The following is a 15,391-nucleotide window of genomic DNA, read 5'->3' on the forward strand; positions in this document are numbered from 1 at the left end:
AGTTTGTTGTCATTTTAATGTTCATAGTTTTGATCTTCTTTTTACTAAATAAGTTCCTTTAACATTTCATATAATAAGGGCTTGGTGATGATGAACTCCTTTAGCTTTACCTTGTCTGAGAAGCACTTTATCTACCCTTCCATTCTAAATGATAGCCTTGCTGGATAAAGTATTCTTGGTTGTAGGTCCCTTCTTTTCATCCCTTTGAATATTTCATGCTTGTCTCTTCTTACCTGCAAAGTTCCTTTTGAGAAATCAGATGATAGTCTTATAGGTACTCCTTTGTTGTTAACTCTCTTCTTTTCTCTTGCTGCTTTTAAGATTCTCTCTTTAGCTTTAACCTTTAGCATTCTAATTATAATATGTCGGGGTGGTCCTCTTTTGGTCTATCTTGTTTGGGACTCTCTGTGCTTCCTGAACTTATATATTTTCTTTGCTAAATTTGGGAAGTTTTCCTTCATTATTTTTTCACATAAGGTTTCAATTTCTTTTTTTTTTAAGTATATTTTATTGATTATATTGTTACAATAGTTCCAATTTTTTCCCCTTTGCTCCTCTCCACCCAGCACCCACCCCCAACAATGCCCCCCCCCGAAGTCCATGCCCATGGGTCGTACATACAAGCTTTCCCGCTTCACCCTTTCATATATTCTTCTTCTTTAAAAAAAAAAAAATTATTTTAACAATAAAAAATAACAATCCCTCCCTCTCAGACTTAAGACCCTTTATAATATTATAAAGGACAATGGGCGAAGGTCTTGAGCTTCTCTAGCTGCTTCAAGCTGGACATGGTCATTTTTCTACCTACCGTTGGGTCCAGAAATCCCTAATAAGAGTGGAGGCGTGGAGGAGAGGGTGGCCTTCCCATCTGGCATCCCTATGATTCAGATGTTGGCACATTTCAAGTTCTCCCAGAGGTTCCTAAGCCTCTCCTCATTTTTTTCAATTCTTGTTTCCTCCTTTTGTACTGGTTGACTATTTATTTCTTCCTGATGTTCCAATTTGTTGATTTGAATCCTGGTTTCCTTCCCTTCATCATTGGTTTCATGTGGGTTTCCCTTCGTTTCACTTAGCATAGCCTTCACTTCTTCCCTTATGTGTTTGTTGTGCTTAATCTTGTCTGTCAAGCCTGTGAGCATTGTTATCACCAGTGTTTTGAACTCTACACCTGTTAGGTTGGCTAGCTCCTCATCTCTCAGTTCTCCCACTGAAACCTTGATCTTCCTCCCCCTTTTGGGCCATACTTTTCTGTCTCCTCAGCTTGACAGCTTTCTCTGTTTGCCTCTGTGTCTTAGGTAGAGCTGTTGCATTGTAAGGGACAGAGCATTAGGTATTTGTCATGCGGGGTGACCCTTTTCGCCACGTTGTGGCACTGTATGTGGAGGAGGGATCTGAGAGGGAACAATGTGGCTTGCCCAACACTTGCCTTACTTCCAGGCACTTCTCCTGCTTCTTGTACTAAACAAGCTGACTGTTGAGAGACTAGCAGTTTCTTCCTCTGCCCTAATCCGTGACTGGTTTTCACAGTCAGAAGCAATGTGGTTCTATCTTCCCCCAGCACTGGAATAGGGGGCTCTGCAGTCTGGTTTGGGTTGGGATTGCTTCCCAGGTTTCCCTCCCTACTTTTAAAATGTATGACTGCGCTTTTCACTGCAGCCACAGCCCCTGCACCACCACCGCTGCCGCCACATGTTGTCCTCTCCTCTCTGGCTTCACCCCTCCTACCTGTCTGGCTGAGTATTTCTTCTTTCTTGGTTGAACTTCTGTGTAGTTCGATTTTCTGGAACTTCTGTTTTTTTTTTCAGTTTTGAGGTAGTTGTAAATTGCTTCTTAGTTGTGAGGGACATGCAGCGTGTCTCCATCTTGGCAGGAAGAAACTACATTTTTTTTACTCCAAGTTTAGATCTTTTCCTACTGTCTCTTGAATATTATAAAATTTTAATTCATAACATTAAAATTAATTTATTAATTCAAGTTCTTTTTGAAAGTAGACAGGTTTAGTAATACACTTTTATATAAATCATTGGTTACCAGTGAGATATTATGTAGAAAATAGAAGTGATGGGAATTGAGATTATAAGGTTGAAATGCCCCAACTCTGAAGACAGTGATACAGATACTATTACTTTTCTCAAACTGAGAAGAGTTTTATCATCTGGGATAGCCTGTGGTTAAAAATGGATTGCTTCCTATAACAACAATGTTAGCAAGCAAAAGAATAATGACAGTTATTTTTTGTTTGGGAGAACAATCATTTTTTTCATTCACATACAAACAATAAAAACAATTTATATTATAAGTAGCCATTTATCTTCATTCCTCTTCTGTATGTATTTATTCACACTGTCTCATTAAATTCTGATATTGTTCAGAATTCCTTGGGTATGTTGTAATTTTACCATCTGGGAGGCATCAGTCATAAAATGCATATACATTGTAACAAAAATTGATGCTTCACAAGAATTCATATTGGCCATACTCCGTCTTTAAAGACCTTTGTTCTGTTGAACAATGGAACTAGGTAATATTTCAATTCAAGAAGAATTTATCTTATTTGCTATTTTATTTCAGGCTCTGTTATAACATTCTAAAATAACATTCATGAAGTAAAAAAGTCTTTGGAGAATTCATGTAAAATTTATATAGGATTTTCTTATTTCTTACTTAGCTCTTGATTTTCACTTTAATGCTACAAATATCTGTAATGATTATACTGTATTAAGTTGTTTAGAACTGTTTAGTGGAGTTCTACAGACCTTGGTGGTTTCTTTAGTAAATTCAATTTAACTAATAATGCATCGTAATATATTGTTACAAATAAAAATATGACTCACTAATCCCTTTCCCATCTGTTAGAATACTTATCCAGTTCCAGATGCTTCACAGAAATACAGAAGCAATTGAACAAAATTACGGAAGTGATATGAAAAATCTCTGCATGTAAAGCAGTTTTTAGGCATTTTGGGATCAATACACAGCAATTTTTCCATCATCAACTTGTTCATTGCTGGGGACACAAAAATAATATCTCTTCCTTCAGAAAACTTACACTCTAGTAAGCGACATGCAAATCAGTTCCCTTGGAGAGAAGTACAGAGACTAGCTGAGTGACTCCTATGCATCACATGAATGAGAAAAAACCCACATTGAAATGAGAAGGAAGAACTGAGACACACTTATGCCATGAATCCTCAGTGTAGCACCTTATAATCAGGAAGGAGCCCTCAACTTCTCTCTTCTCCCTGAGGATCAAAGTGTTAGACCACACATCTACCTCCCCATACTTTATGACTGCTACCCAAGGGTCTGGCTTCCAATTCACCTAGCTCTGGCAGCCAGTGGGGCACAGTATTTGTGAGTTAAAGATTTAGAACCATGTTAAACAAAAAACTGGTTTTAAACAGAAATGTGAGCACTTATGGCTATAACACTGGGCTCAACACGGACAGAGTAGGCCATAACACAAGGATACCACTTTTCTCCTTGGAAGGGGTTTTCAGACTTTTCTAGCTTGCCCAAGTGTCAAACTTCTAATTAGCTTGCATTTAGAAGTTGACTGGGCTCCTCCAGAAGCCTGAAAGGGCTTGTGGGTTCTTCCCTCACTCACTTCAATGATAAAAGCAAGGTTCCAGCTTCTCCTTGAAAGGAGCTTGTCCACACAGCTAGCACACCAAGTTTTATGGCTATCACTTGAGGGACGGGCTCTCAAATAATATATCTCAGAGAGCAAAAATCTCAGCATCCATGAGTCCCCCTTCACCATAGAACAGAAAGAGGTGATTTTTTAATGGACGTGAGTACTCTCTGCACCTATCCTCTTGCCACAGCTTTGGCTAGAGGGAGCAGGCAAAGATTAAGACTCCCAGTTTCTCCATGGAAGGGATTTGACATACTTTTCCAAGGATCAGGCTTTTAATTAGGTACTGGGATCTGATGGGTCACAAAATTTGTAGTCCTATAGGACCCTCAATGGTCATATGGAAACTGCATGCTTTCTAACCCTAGCTCACCTCAGTGATAAAACTAATGGAGATAAGTGATTTGCCTGTCAGATAATTCAAAGTAGTGGTCTTAAAGATGCTCCCCAAGATCACAGGGGTAATGTATGAACAAATAATTTTAACAAAAAAAATATTAAAAAGTACTAAAAATTATAAAGCTAAAGAATACAATAAGTTAACTGAAAGCTTGAGTTAACAAGAGTTTAACAAGAAATTAGAACAGAAGAAAGGATCAATGGACTTTTAGACAAGTCAGTGGAAATCAACCAAACAGAGGGAAAAAAAGGAAAAAGAACGAAAAAAAATGAAGATCACTTAGTGGACTTTGGAGACCCCATTTCCAGATGAATAAACTCACTATAAGAGACTCAGACGGAGACAAGAAAAAGAAAGGCATAGAAAAATACTCATCGAAATAATGGCTGAAAACTTCCAAAATCAGGAGAAATAAACACTCAAATCTGGAAAGCATAAAAAGCACCAAAGAAGATAATCCTGAGACCTACATTGAGACATTATAATCAAATTGTCAAAAGTTAAAGACAAAAGAATTGAAAGCAGTAAGAGAAAAGCAACTTGTTACATACAAGGGAACCCTCATAAGACTAAGCAGATTTTTCAGCAGAAACCTTGTAGGTCAGAGGGAGTGAGATGCTATATTCATAGTACTGAAACAAAAAGCTGATGACCAAGAATACTTAACAAAGTTGTCTTCACAATTGAAGGAGAGATACAGATATTCTGATGTAAACAAAAGCTAAAGGAATTCATCACCACTAGACCTGCCTTACAAGAAATGCTAAGAGAAGTTCTTCAAGCTTAAATGAAAGAATGCTAATTAGTAATATGAAAACATGATAGTATAAAACTCACGGTAAAGGTAAATATAAAGTAAATTTCAGAATACTTTAATATGTAATGGTGTGTAAATCACATATTACTCTCATACATATTAAAAAACAAAAGTATTAAAAATGACTAGCTACAAAAATTTAATGGATACACAATACAAAAAATGCACATTGTAATATCAAAACAAAATGTGGGGAAAAGGAAATGTGTAGAGCTCTTGTATGCTATTAAAGTTATCGTCTTAGAATGAATTGTTTTAACTATAGAATGCTTTATGTAAGCCTCATGGTAACTACAAAGCAAAAGCCTATAGTAGATACACAAAAGATGAGAAAGGAATCAAAACATACTACTACAAGCCCTGGCTGCTGTGGCTCAGTGGATTGAGCGTCGGCCTCCGAGCCAAGTGTCGCTGGTTCGATTCCCAGTCAGGGCACATTACTAGGTTGCACGTCAGGTCCCCAGTTGGGGGTGCGAGTGAGAGGCAACCACACAGTAAAAAAAAAAACAAAAAAAACAAACAAAAAAAACCATACTACTACAGCAAAGGGTGAGAAAGAGAAGAAAGGAACAAGGAATCTACATGCCCGCAAAAGAATTAACTAAAGGGTAATATTAAGCCTTTATCTATCAGGAAAATACTTTAAATATAATTGGACTAATATTCCAATCATAGGCTGAAAGTGAAGGGATGGAAAAAGATATTCCATACAAATGGAAATCAAAAGAGAGCAGAGGTTTCTATACTACTGTCAGACAAAATAGATCTTAAGTAAAAATTTTTTTAAAAAAGTCAAGGTTATTATATAATGATAAAGGTGTCAACTTATCAAGAGGATTGAAAATGTTTATGAATCCAGTATTGGAGCATCAAAATATTTAAAGCAAATATTAATGGACCTGATGGGAGAAATAGACAGCAATATAATAATAGGAGAGGATTTCAATAACCCACTTTGAACAATGGATAGATCACTCAGACAAAAATCAGTACAGAACCATTGGACTTTACATTTTAGATGAAAAGGACCTATCAAACATATAGAGACCATTTCATCCAACAACATACAAGTGTACATGCGACATTCTCCAGGACATATCATATGTTAGGCCACAAAACCAATATAGAAATATAAGAAGATTGAAATGTTATCAAGCACAAAGCCATGAAACTAGAAATCAATAACAGGAGAGAAACTGGAAAATTTTCTTTGGATGCAGTCACATGAGTGGAACTAATAAGTCAAAAAATATGCATTATGGTTATTGTAATATACTAGTAATTTTTTCCAATGCAATTTATAGTTATCCTGGAAAGATATGGTTAGTAAGTGAGTTTCTAAATATATAATTAACTCCTGAGTTAAGAGCTTCTTTATATCATGCTTATTCTTGACTAGTAGTGTTCTACTAACTCATTAATATAAGTATTTTTAAAATTGGTTTTGTATTACAAAATAAGCTTCTAGTAGTTTTACTTGTATTTTAGTTAAATTAATTATATCTTAGTAGTATACACAGAGAAGGAAAACTCTGACTCCAAAAAACCTCCGCTGCCTTGCGGCATACCTCTTCAGGGGAAAGGCTAAGGGAGTAAACCCCGACAGAAAATCCGGAGCCGGAGTCCCTAAGGCGGTTTGACGTTGTAGTCAACACCGGCAACTCCTGCGGCGCACCTGAAGCCAAGCTGTATTGACTCCGTCTTTCCCTTGGACCCTTCAGCTGCGAAGAGAGGGGGGGGTCTGCTGCATGGGCAACAGCAGACCCTCCATATTACCCTGCCCAGGCTCTGTAGCTTCAGCTTCACTGGAGAGGACACTCCAGCGTCATCGCAAGATGTCGATTCAACACGGGAGGAGACAGATACCCTGTCACTCCCGAGTCGGACTGCACAACCATTCTCGGCGGTGCAGATAGACTCTTAAGAAGCTACACCATCGTCTCTCGAGACGGACGGCTGCCGACGACGAGTAGTATACACATAACAAATATTATTGAAATTAGAATTCGTGGGCTTAATCATACAATACTAACTTTTTATATGTTTAAAATTTTTAAGAAAGTTCTGAGAAATGTTTTTTTCAAATCACTTAATAGATAGCAGGCAAAATTATATATGTGATAAAGTTCTTAATTTTCTTAAAGCATTTCAGATTTTCATATGGTGAAATATTTTGCTGCATTTGATTTTCCTCAAAGTTAGAAAAAGAATGGGATCATCAAGTGATGCTATTACATATATCGTGATGCAGTACAGCTTAGTCGGTGAGAGCCAGAATTTGGAACCAAACTGCCTTCATTTAAATTCCATTCTACTATATACAAGCTCTGGGACCTTAAACAAATTACTCTTTTTTGCTTCATATTTCTCTTTAAAAAATGGTTATACTAAGGTTGTTGGAAAGACTATATAAATTGTGTGCATAAAGCACTTAGGATAATGCCTGGATCATAGCGTTCAATAGGCTTAGCTATTATGGCAAAAGCATTAGGTATCTACCAGATGTGTGCTGTATAGTAATAGAGTAATAGATATTATAGTTAATCTCTACTCTTCTTCAGCTCCCTCATACTGTTCTTATTTTTAATTTTAGAGCATTTTATGTCCAAGGCAATTGATAAATCTCTTTTCTTTTATTTCCACATAAGTGGAAATATAACATGTTCAACATGGATGATCTTTATAGGATATAGATTAGGTGGGGAAAGAGGATATCAAAAAGCTATTTCTTGAAATTGTTTGAATTTTTTTTACACTCTTGAATCCTTATTCTTTTATCTTCTTCTTATTTATTTTCCAGATTAAATGCATTTTGGGAAAAGAAAAATTTGAGAGTAAGATTATAGTGAACTATTGTAACACTGCAATGGATTCCTCAGTGGAAAGCGACATGTATGTAAACAAAGTGTGGGTTCAATGTGAGAACGAAAGTTGTTTGAAATGGAGATTGTTGTCAAGTGAGGATGCAGCCAAAGTTGATCACAAGGAACCTTGGTATTGCTACATGAACACTGATTCAAGATATAATAAATGCTCTATTTCTGAAGAAGACTTTCCTGAGGAGTCTCAGTTGTATCAATGTGGACTTAAGATTGTCTATTCACAGCTACCTCTTGGTAGCCTGGTTTTGGTAAAATTACAGCATTGGCCAAGGTAAGATTTTTGTTGTTGTTTTATAATGAACTGTTGTGATATAGTCTTGCTAAGTTAATGAATTTTTAAAACTTTTAAAGACTCGACTTTTTCTCTGTTGTCTTAATTTTTTTGTTTCCTGATCTCATCATTATTCTTTCCCTTACTTTGGCTTTATTCTTTTTTCTTTTTTTTCCAGCTTCTTAAATTGGAAACTTAGGTAACTGATTAAAATCTCTTTCCTTCCTGATATATACAATTAAAGCTATACATTTTTTCTTTAAGCACTGCTTTAGGTACATCTCACAAATTTCAATATGTTGTATTTTATTACCATTGAGTTTTCTTATGATTTCTTAAAATGAGTTATTTGAAGTGCTTTTAAATTACTAAATATTTGAGGATATTAAAATATCTTATTGTTACTGAGTTCTAACTTAAATCTATTATAGTCATTTTCACTGAATCTTATTTTGTGACCTAGCATGTTCTATCTTGTAAATAATATGTATTCTGTAATTGTTGTCTAGAAGCCTAAAATATGTTTTTCTTCTTCTTTTCATTCTTCTTCTACTCCTCCCCTTTACCCCCTCCCCTTACCTCCTTCCTCTTCTTTTAGATTTTTGTACATTTAATATTGTCTACATCAGGGTTTCCTATTTTCGGTTGATTTTTTCCAAGTATGCAATGTGCAGTATATAGCTTCAAGTCTTCTTTATTTCAATGGTTTTTAAAAAAATTGTAAGCAATTATTCTGTTGCATTGTTTTGATTTTCTTGTTTTGGGACTTCTGTATTACTTTTGGTGGATCCTTTTTGGTTGTCTTGGTGTTACTTTTTCATTCATTTTTTCATTTTTAAAAATTTAATTATTTTTCTTTTCCATCTTGTGTCTTTCTGAAGGATTATGAATTAAGCTTAATATCTTTTGTGTTTTTTGCAGTTTAGTCTTCATTGAAAAATTAAAAAATTCTCTTACGAGTTTTGCCACCTCTCTTTTCAAATCTTCCTTTTCTCCTATAACTTATTTATTTTAGTTTTTCTAATTCTAATTCATATATTTTTCACAACCTACAGTATTTTCTTAATTTATGTTAATCCAACTTGAAATATCAAGTATAATTTTGATCTCTTTAAAGGTATGCTTTCATTTTTCATAGGGATATTAGTCATTTTTACCATAATAACTTTATGTTAGATTCTACTATGATCCTTTCTTGTACACTTTTATATGAAACAAATTCCTGTCCTCTGAGGAGAGAAAAAGAAATCAGAATAGATACTTTTAAGTCTGTTTTTTCTCTATTGTTCAGATTGGATAATTTCTATAATTATTTAAGTTCACTATTCTTATTATATTTATTCTGCTATTGAGCTATCCTTTGAGCTTTTTATTTTGGTTACTGTATTTATAGTTCTAAAAAATTCATTTGGTTTTCTTTGTATCTTCTATTAATTGCTATACTATTTTTTATTCTTATTTAAATGTTTTAACAGGCTGTTTGTACTGCACTGACTGGATACGAGGGTGCCTCTTTGGAAACCATGCATCTTTTCACTGTCTCCATAGTTTTGTCCTTTCTGGAATGCCGTATTGTTGAAATCATACCATATCTAGCCTTTTCAGATTGGCTTCTTTCACTTAGTAATATCCATTTAAGTTTTCTCTGTTTTTTTTTTTTTTTTTTCATGATAGAACATTTATTTTTACCACTAAGTAATATTTCATTGTCTGTCAGTCCCACAGTTTATACTCATATATCCAGTCTTTCACTGAAGGACATTTTTTCTTCCAAGTTTTGACAGTTATGAATAAAGCTGCTAAAAAGTCCAAGTGCAAATTTTTGTGTGGATATAGTTTTTCAGCCTTTTTGAGTACATACCAAGGAGTGCAGTTGCTGGATCATATGACAGAGTGTGTTTAGTTTTGTAAGAAACTACCAAGCTGTCTTCCAAAGCGGCTGTACCAGTTTGCATTCCCACCAGCAGTGTTGCTTCAAATTTTCACTGGCATTTGGTGTTGTCAGGGTTCTGGAATTTAGGCCATTCTAGTAGGTGTGCAGTGGTATCTTTCTCTTTTAATTTGCATTTCCTCATGGCATATGATGTGGAGCATCTTTTCATATGCTTATTTGCCACGTGTGTATCATTTTTAGTGAGGTGTCATTCAGATCTTTGTTAATTTTTTAGTCAGGTTGTTCAATTTCTAGTAGAGCTCATGCTATGTGTATTTTTTGTATATCACTGCTTTATCAGTTATGTTTTTTACAAATATTTCCCCCGCCTGTGGCTTGTTTTCTCATTCTCTTGATAATGCCTTTCACAGAGCAGACATTTTTAATTTTAGTGGAGTCCAGCTTATTCTTTTCTTTCATGGATGGTGTGTTTAGTGTTGTAGCCCCACTATTATTTGTAGCATCTCTTTAATATTTTTAGTTGCTCTTGTCCTCTTCTATTTGGATTATACTCCCAGCAGTTTCTCTTCAGTGTGAGCTTTTGCTCTTAAAAGGAGCTCTGTAGGTGAGTTTTAAGTGTTCATAAGGCCAGACTGCTCTAATGCTTTCAGGTTTGTTTTTATTTCACAAACCCATCTGAACTCTGGCTACCTGCCCCGCCCACTCTGTTTCTATCATACACACAGGTGCTAAAAATATGATAAACTGTTGGTAGTTTATACCTGCCTGCTCCTGTTTTGGTGTTCATGTGCATGGCTTATCACTTAGTTTTGTTATAGATGTTGTGTGTCAGGATTTGCCTTTGCTATCATAGTTGTTCTGCATGTACTTAGGGGAAAATCAGGAGACTCTAAAACTATTGGGTTGGCCAAAAAGTCTGTTACATATTTTCCATATAACTCTAGTAATGCTTAATTGTCTTTAACTTCATTGGAAACAATTTTGACAGACTGGATTGTGACAGCTGTCACATCAGTATGTATTTAAAAGAAAAAACTTATCAAAATTGGTGAATTTTTGTGCAGCCATTTTAATTTTGAAGATGGAAGAAATTATGCAATACTTTTGGTGTATTATGCTTTACTGTTTCCAGAAAGGTACAAATGCAACTGAAATGCAAAAAAAAAAAAAAAAAAAAACTGATTTGTGCAGTGTATGCAGAAGGTGCTGTGACTGATCAAACATGTCAAAAGTGGTTTGCTAAAGTTTCTTGGTACTATTGACATTTTGGCCAACTAATTCTTTGCTGTGGGCTGTCTTAAGCATTGGAAGATGTTTAGCAGCACCCCTGGCCTCTATTCACTAGAAGCCAATAGCGGGAGATAGCTGACATACTCCAAATATCCAAATCCATAAAGTTATTGGTGACAAGGAAGAATGAGTCTTTTATTTTATGGTAAAAATGTAATGGACTTTTTGGCCAGCCCAAAATAACACCATTGCTGCTATCTTCCCAAAATCCCTTGCTATTTTCTATTATATTTTACCACTTAACATTCTTAAAGCTGGGATATTCCGGTTCATGATCCCTCACTTGCATTCATATTGAACTATTCTCCATGAAGAATATAAGGGGTTTGCTTTCATAGAGAGACTGTAGTGAGTTTATTTTCTAACACATGCACAAGAGGCCTTCAAGTCATAAATCTAGATTTGGGCTCCAAAAGTCACGTGTTAAAGCTCCAGCCTCAAAATGTAACTGTATTTGGAGTTGGTGCCTTTAAATAGGTGATTAAGTTAAAATATGCCATTAAGTGGGCCTTAATGCAATCTGAGTGGTCTTAGAAGAAGAGGAGATTCATACATACAAAGGAACACCAGGAATGCGCAGAGCAAATACCATATGAAGACACAGCAAGAAGACAGCCATCTGCAACCAGGAAGAGACCTCAAGAGAAACCAACTCTGCTGTCACATTGATCTTGGATTTCTTTCTTCCAAAACTGTGGGAAAATTAATTTCTGTTTAAAGCCACTCAGGCTGTGGCCCTAGAAAACTAACACATTTGATCTCTTTCCAAATGTGGAAATCTGAGAATGTGTACCCATTGTTACTGATGACTTTCCAGGGATCAAATATGAAGTTTTTAAAAAAATATATGTGTATATATATCCCCCCCAAAACCGGAACTATCTTCTGGAGGGTAGGCCCCTTGTAGTACAGGCTTCCCGTGCTAAGTGATGTTCTAGGAACCCATCTGTATCAGTGTACCAGCTGGCATTGTGGAAGGCTGCTTTCGGCCTCAGCGAACTACTTTTTTAAGACTCTTTCAGTGCGTTTGCCCATTTCATGATGGGTAATTTACAACAGCGCACCTGCCCACATAGCGCTGAGTGTTCAGCAGCTTTTGAGCAAAACAACATGACTTCCATGCCCCACCCTCCCTATTCACCAGATCTCACCCTGAGCAACTGCCCACTCCATCCCCCCCGTCCCCCCAGATTAAGAAGTCCTCAAAGGAAACATTTTGCCACTGTGGAAGAGGTGAAAACAAAAAAACATCAGAATCACTTAAAGGCGTCAAAATCGATGAGTTCAAGAACTGTTTTGAGCAGTGGAAGAAAGTCTCAATAGGTTTACTGCATCAAATGAAGAGTGCTTTGAAGGTGACTGAAATTTAAACATGTAAGAAAAAATACACAATTTTTTACAAATAGATTCCAGTTGTTTTTGCTCCCCCCATATATATGTGTGTGTGTGTGTGTGTACATATATAAAATTATATATGTATAAATTTATATGTATATTTGACTTCTGTATAATTAGGATGAGTATGAAGATAAAGTAAATACTTCGGTAAGAACAAATATTTTAAATGCATGACTATGAACATTCATTTTATGAAGTTTCTTATGAAGGTATTTGTAGTCCCATGTCATTTTTCATATCTAAAATTAACATTTTGAAAGTAGAGGGTTTGTATTTTCTAATGGAAATTCTTAAGTCTCAGTAACCTAATATGTGAAATGGATTTGTTTCTTGTCACTATATCTGATTTATTATCTTAGAAATTTGATTAGGAATTTCTTTTGCAGTTCTGTGCTTGTAATGAGGCTTAAGACTGGAAATATAAATGAAACATATTTGATTCCAGTCCCTAAATTCTCTCTCTAGTCTACGGTCAGGATCATCAGAAATGTCTGCAAAATACAGCTGTAACTACCTTCTTGCTTATTGAAAAGATGGTAGCAGGATAAATTGCTATACATAGTAGAATATAAAGCTAGAATTAACCTACTAAAAACTGGCAGACATCATTTCTTAATTAAGAAATGTTACAGATGTTGAAGTTTTTGAGTGGAAAGACCAACTAACTGCCTACAGAGACCCTTAGTAGTGTAGCATTATCTGAGTCAATTCTCCTTAGCCCATGGCCTTACACCTAGCTTTGAAGGCTCAGAAACTCAATCTTATCAGCATCTCAATTAGTCTTTCTTAGAAGAGTTGAGCTTCTCTAATAAAGCTAAAGAAAGACTGATAGAATCTAGATTTGCCTATTTAAGCTTTATATCAGAAAAATAAATAGAATAGCATTTTCTTTTCTACAGACAAGCTTTATGGAAAATCAAATTATAATAGTTATATTTACCTCCACATTGTGAGATAGCACACACTTACATACTTATAAAAATACATATGCAGTCCGTTGCTTTTGGATTTTGTCTCTCTGTCCTTGGGGTGGGGATAGCTGCATGTACTAGGAAGAGAAAAACTATCTCCATAATGTTTAAGCAGCCTTGATTTTAAAAAATTGAAAATAGCATTGTATTTAGCTAAGAAGAAGGTAGAAGTTAAAAGTAAAAAATAACAGTACATATCTTATATAGTATAGCAAGACACATTGTCAAACAGAAGCTAAATTCTGTTTAGTATAACTACCTTGGGCATATTTACACAGACATTCAAAGCTTTCTCATGAATATGAAAATTAATTTATAGAAAATATATTTGTATTCTAATGTAATGCAGTAAAACAGTTTAGTAATAAAAATATGCCTTCAAGTTAGCAAACCAATCCAGTGATATTTTTTAGATATAGTATATGAATTTATAAATAGAGATTTTTACTAGATCCTTTCAGTATTATAAAATATTTTTATTACTTTTTATTTGCACCATTTTTCCTATGGATTAATATGCTCATTGTGTGTGTATGGGAAATTTCCTCTCCCCAACAGCCTCTGCAGTTAGGCACAGCCCAGCGATTTCTTGGCAGGTAACATTCAGTTAGCGATGATTCCAACTCATCCATTTTGTTTTTCACAGATAGGAATGAGGCTCAAGTAAAATGTTCTTTCCCCTTAAACATCCAAACCACAGTTGAAAATAACAGTCATCTACTTCTTTTCATTGGATATAAATAAATACATACTTAAGCTTCAATTTCTATCAAGGGCAATAGCTATCATATTAAAGATCATTTCCACTGTATAAGAAATGAGTAAGACATCAGTTCCTTCATGATATATTTGCACTTCCCTTGAAGTTACTACTTATTCTGCCAAAATGTCCTCCTCCCCTCCAGGGGGATTCTTTTTGACCTTGTTTTACTTGTACATTTTACCTTCCACTACACACAGATTCTAACATTGATCATATATTTCCCTTGCAATTCTGATATACTTCCATTGGATTGCCTACTCTTACTGTCCCTCTTTACCTTTAAGCCCCCAAACAACGCTTCATAATTTCTCATCAATGTCAAACTGAAAAATTGGAAAGTAGATATGCGCAGTCCACTATCATCATTGACAGTTTTGGAACTGAAATTGAAGTCAGATTGAGGGCAAAAATGGACATCAGCTTTTTTCAATCGTAACAAGTCAGAGAAGATGATAGATGTGGCAGCTGGAGGGAAGTAATCATGTTTTCTACATCTGTTGCCTCCTCTCAGCTTTTCCTGCAGTTAGGTACATTTTGCTTTTGCTGAGATATACAGTCTAGGTGATTCCTTCGCACCATCTGAAGAAATAGAGAAGTGCCAGAGTTATTTAGACATTTGACTCATCTTTAAATCAACATGCAATATTTTCTATATATAACATGTTTAAATAAGGAGCAGAAGCTTTTTTCTTTTATTGGCATCTAATTATTTTTAGGAGTCATCTCTTTCTATTTATATCTTATAGAGTAATAAACTGAATACTGTTGGGCCCAATAGGTTAGATGTAAAAAGAAGTTATATCAGAATTTGTGTCAGAAAAGTAGCAGCTCATCTTACACATAATTGCAAAATATTTCTTTCTTTCATGTCTTAAGTGTTAGAAATCCTGAATGGAGTAGTTGCTGCATATAATTTAATATTGCTCGGCAAGAATACTTTTTAAAATTGCTGTGAGGTGTAAATCAATAGTAGTACACATGAGCCCCTTATATTTTACAAAAACTTAAATATAACAATCAGTTTAGTTCTAGTATAATAGCTGTTAATTAGGTTAAAGGACCCACTTG

The 15,391-nt window shown here is 35.2% G+C and overlaps 1 protein-coding gene across 2 annotated transcripts in view; it reads left to right on the forward strand.

Annotated features, from left to right (window-relative positions):
* The window catches only part of ZCWPW2 (zinc finger CW-type and PWWP domain containing 2), a 99,889-nt gene that overhangs the window by 18,326 nt on the left and 66,172 nt on the right, over positions 1–15,391 (forward strand). For both annotated transcript variants that reach the window (XM_090284417.1, XM_090284418.1), the window contains exon 2: positions 7,655–8,007. In XM_090284417.1, coding sequence (XP_090140543.1) covers positions 7,721–8,007 — 287 coding nt within the window. In that variant the 5' untranslated portion in view covers positions 7,655–7,720. The remainder of the gene's footprint in view (positions 1–7,654; positions 8,008–15,391) is intronic.

The sequence above is a fragment of the Furipterus horrens genome, unplaced genomic scaffold, assembly GCF_987537825.1.
Source record: "Furipterus horrens unplaced genomic scaffold, mFurHor1.1.pri manual_scaffold_7, whole genome shotgun sequence".
In the NCBI taxonomy this organism is placed as follows: Eukaryota; Metazoa; Chordata; class Mammalia; order Chiroptera; family Furipteridae; genus Furipterus; species Furipterus horrens.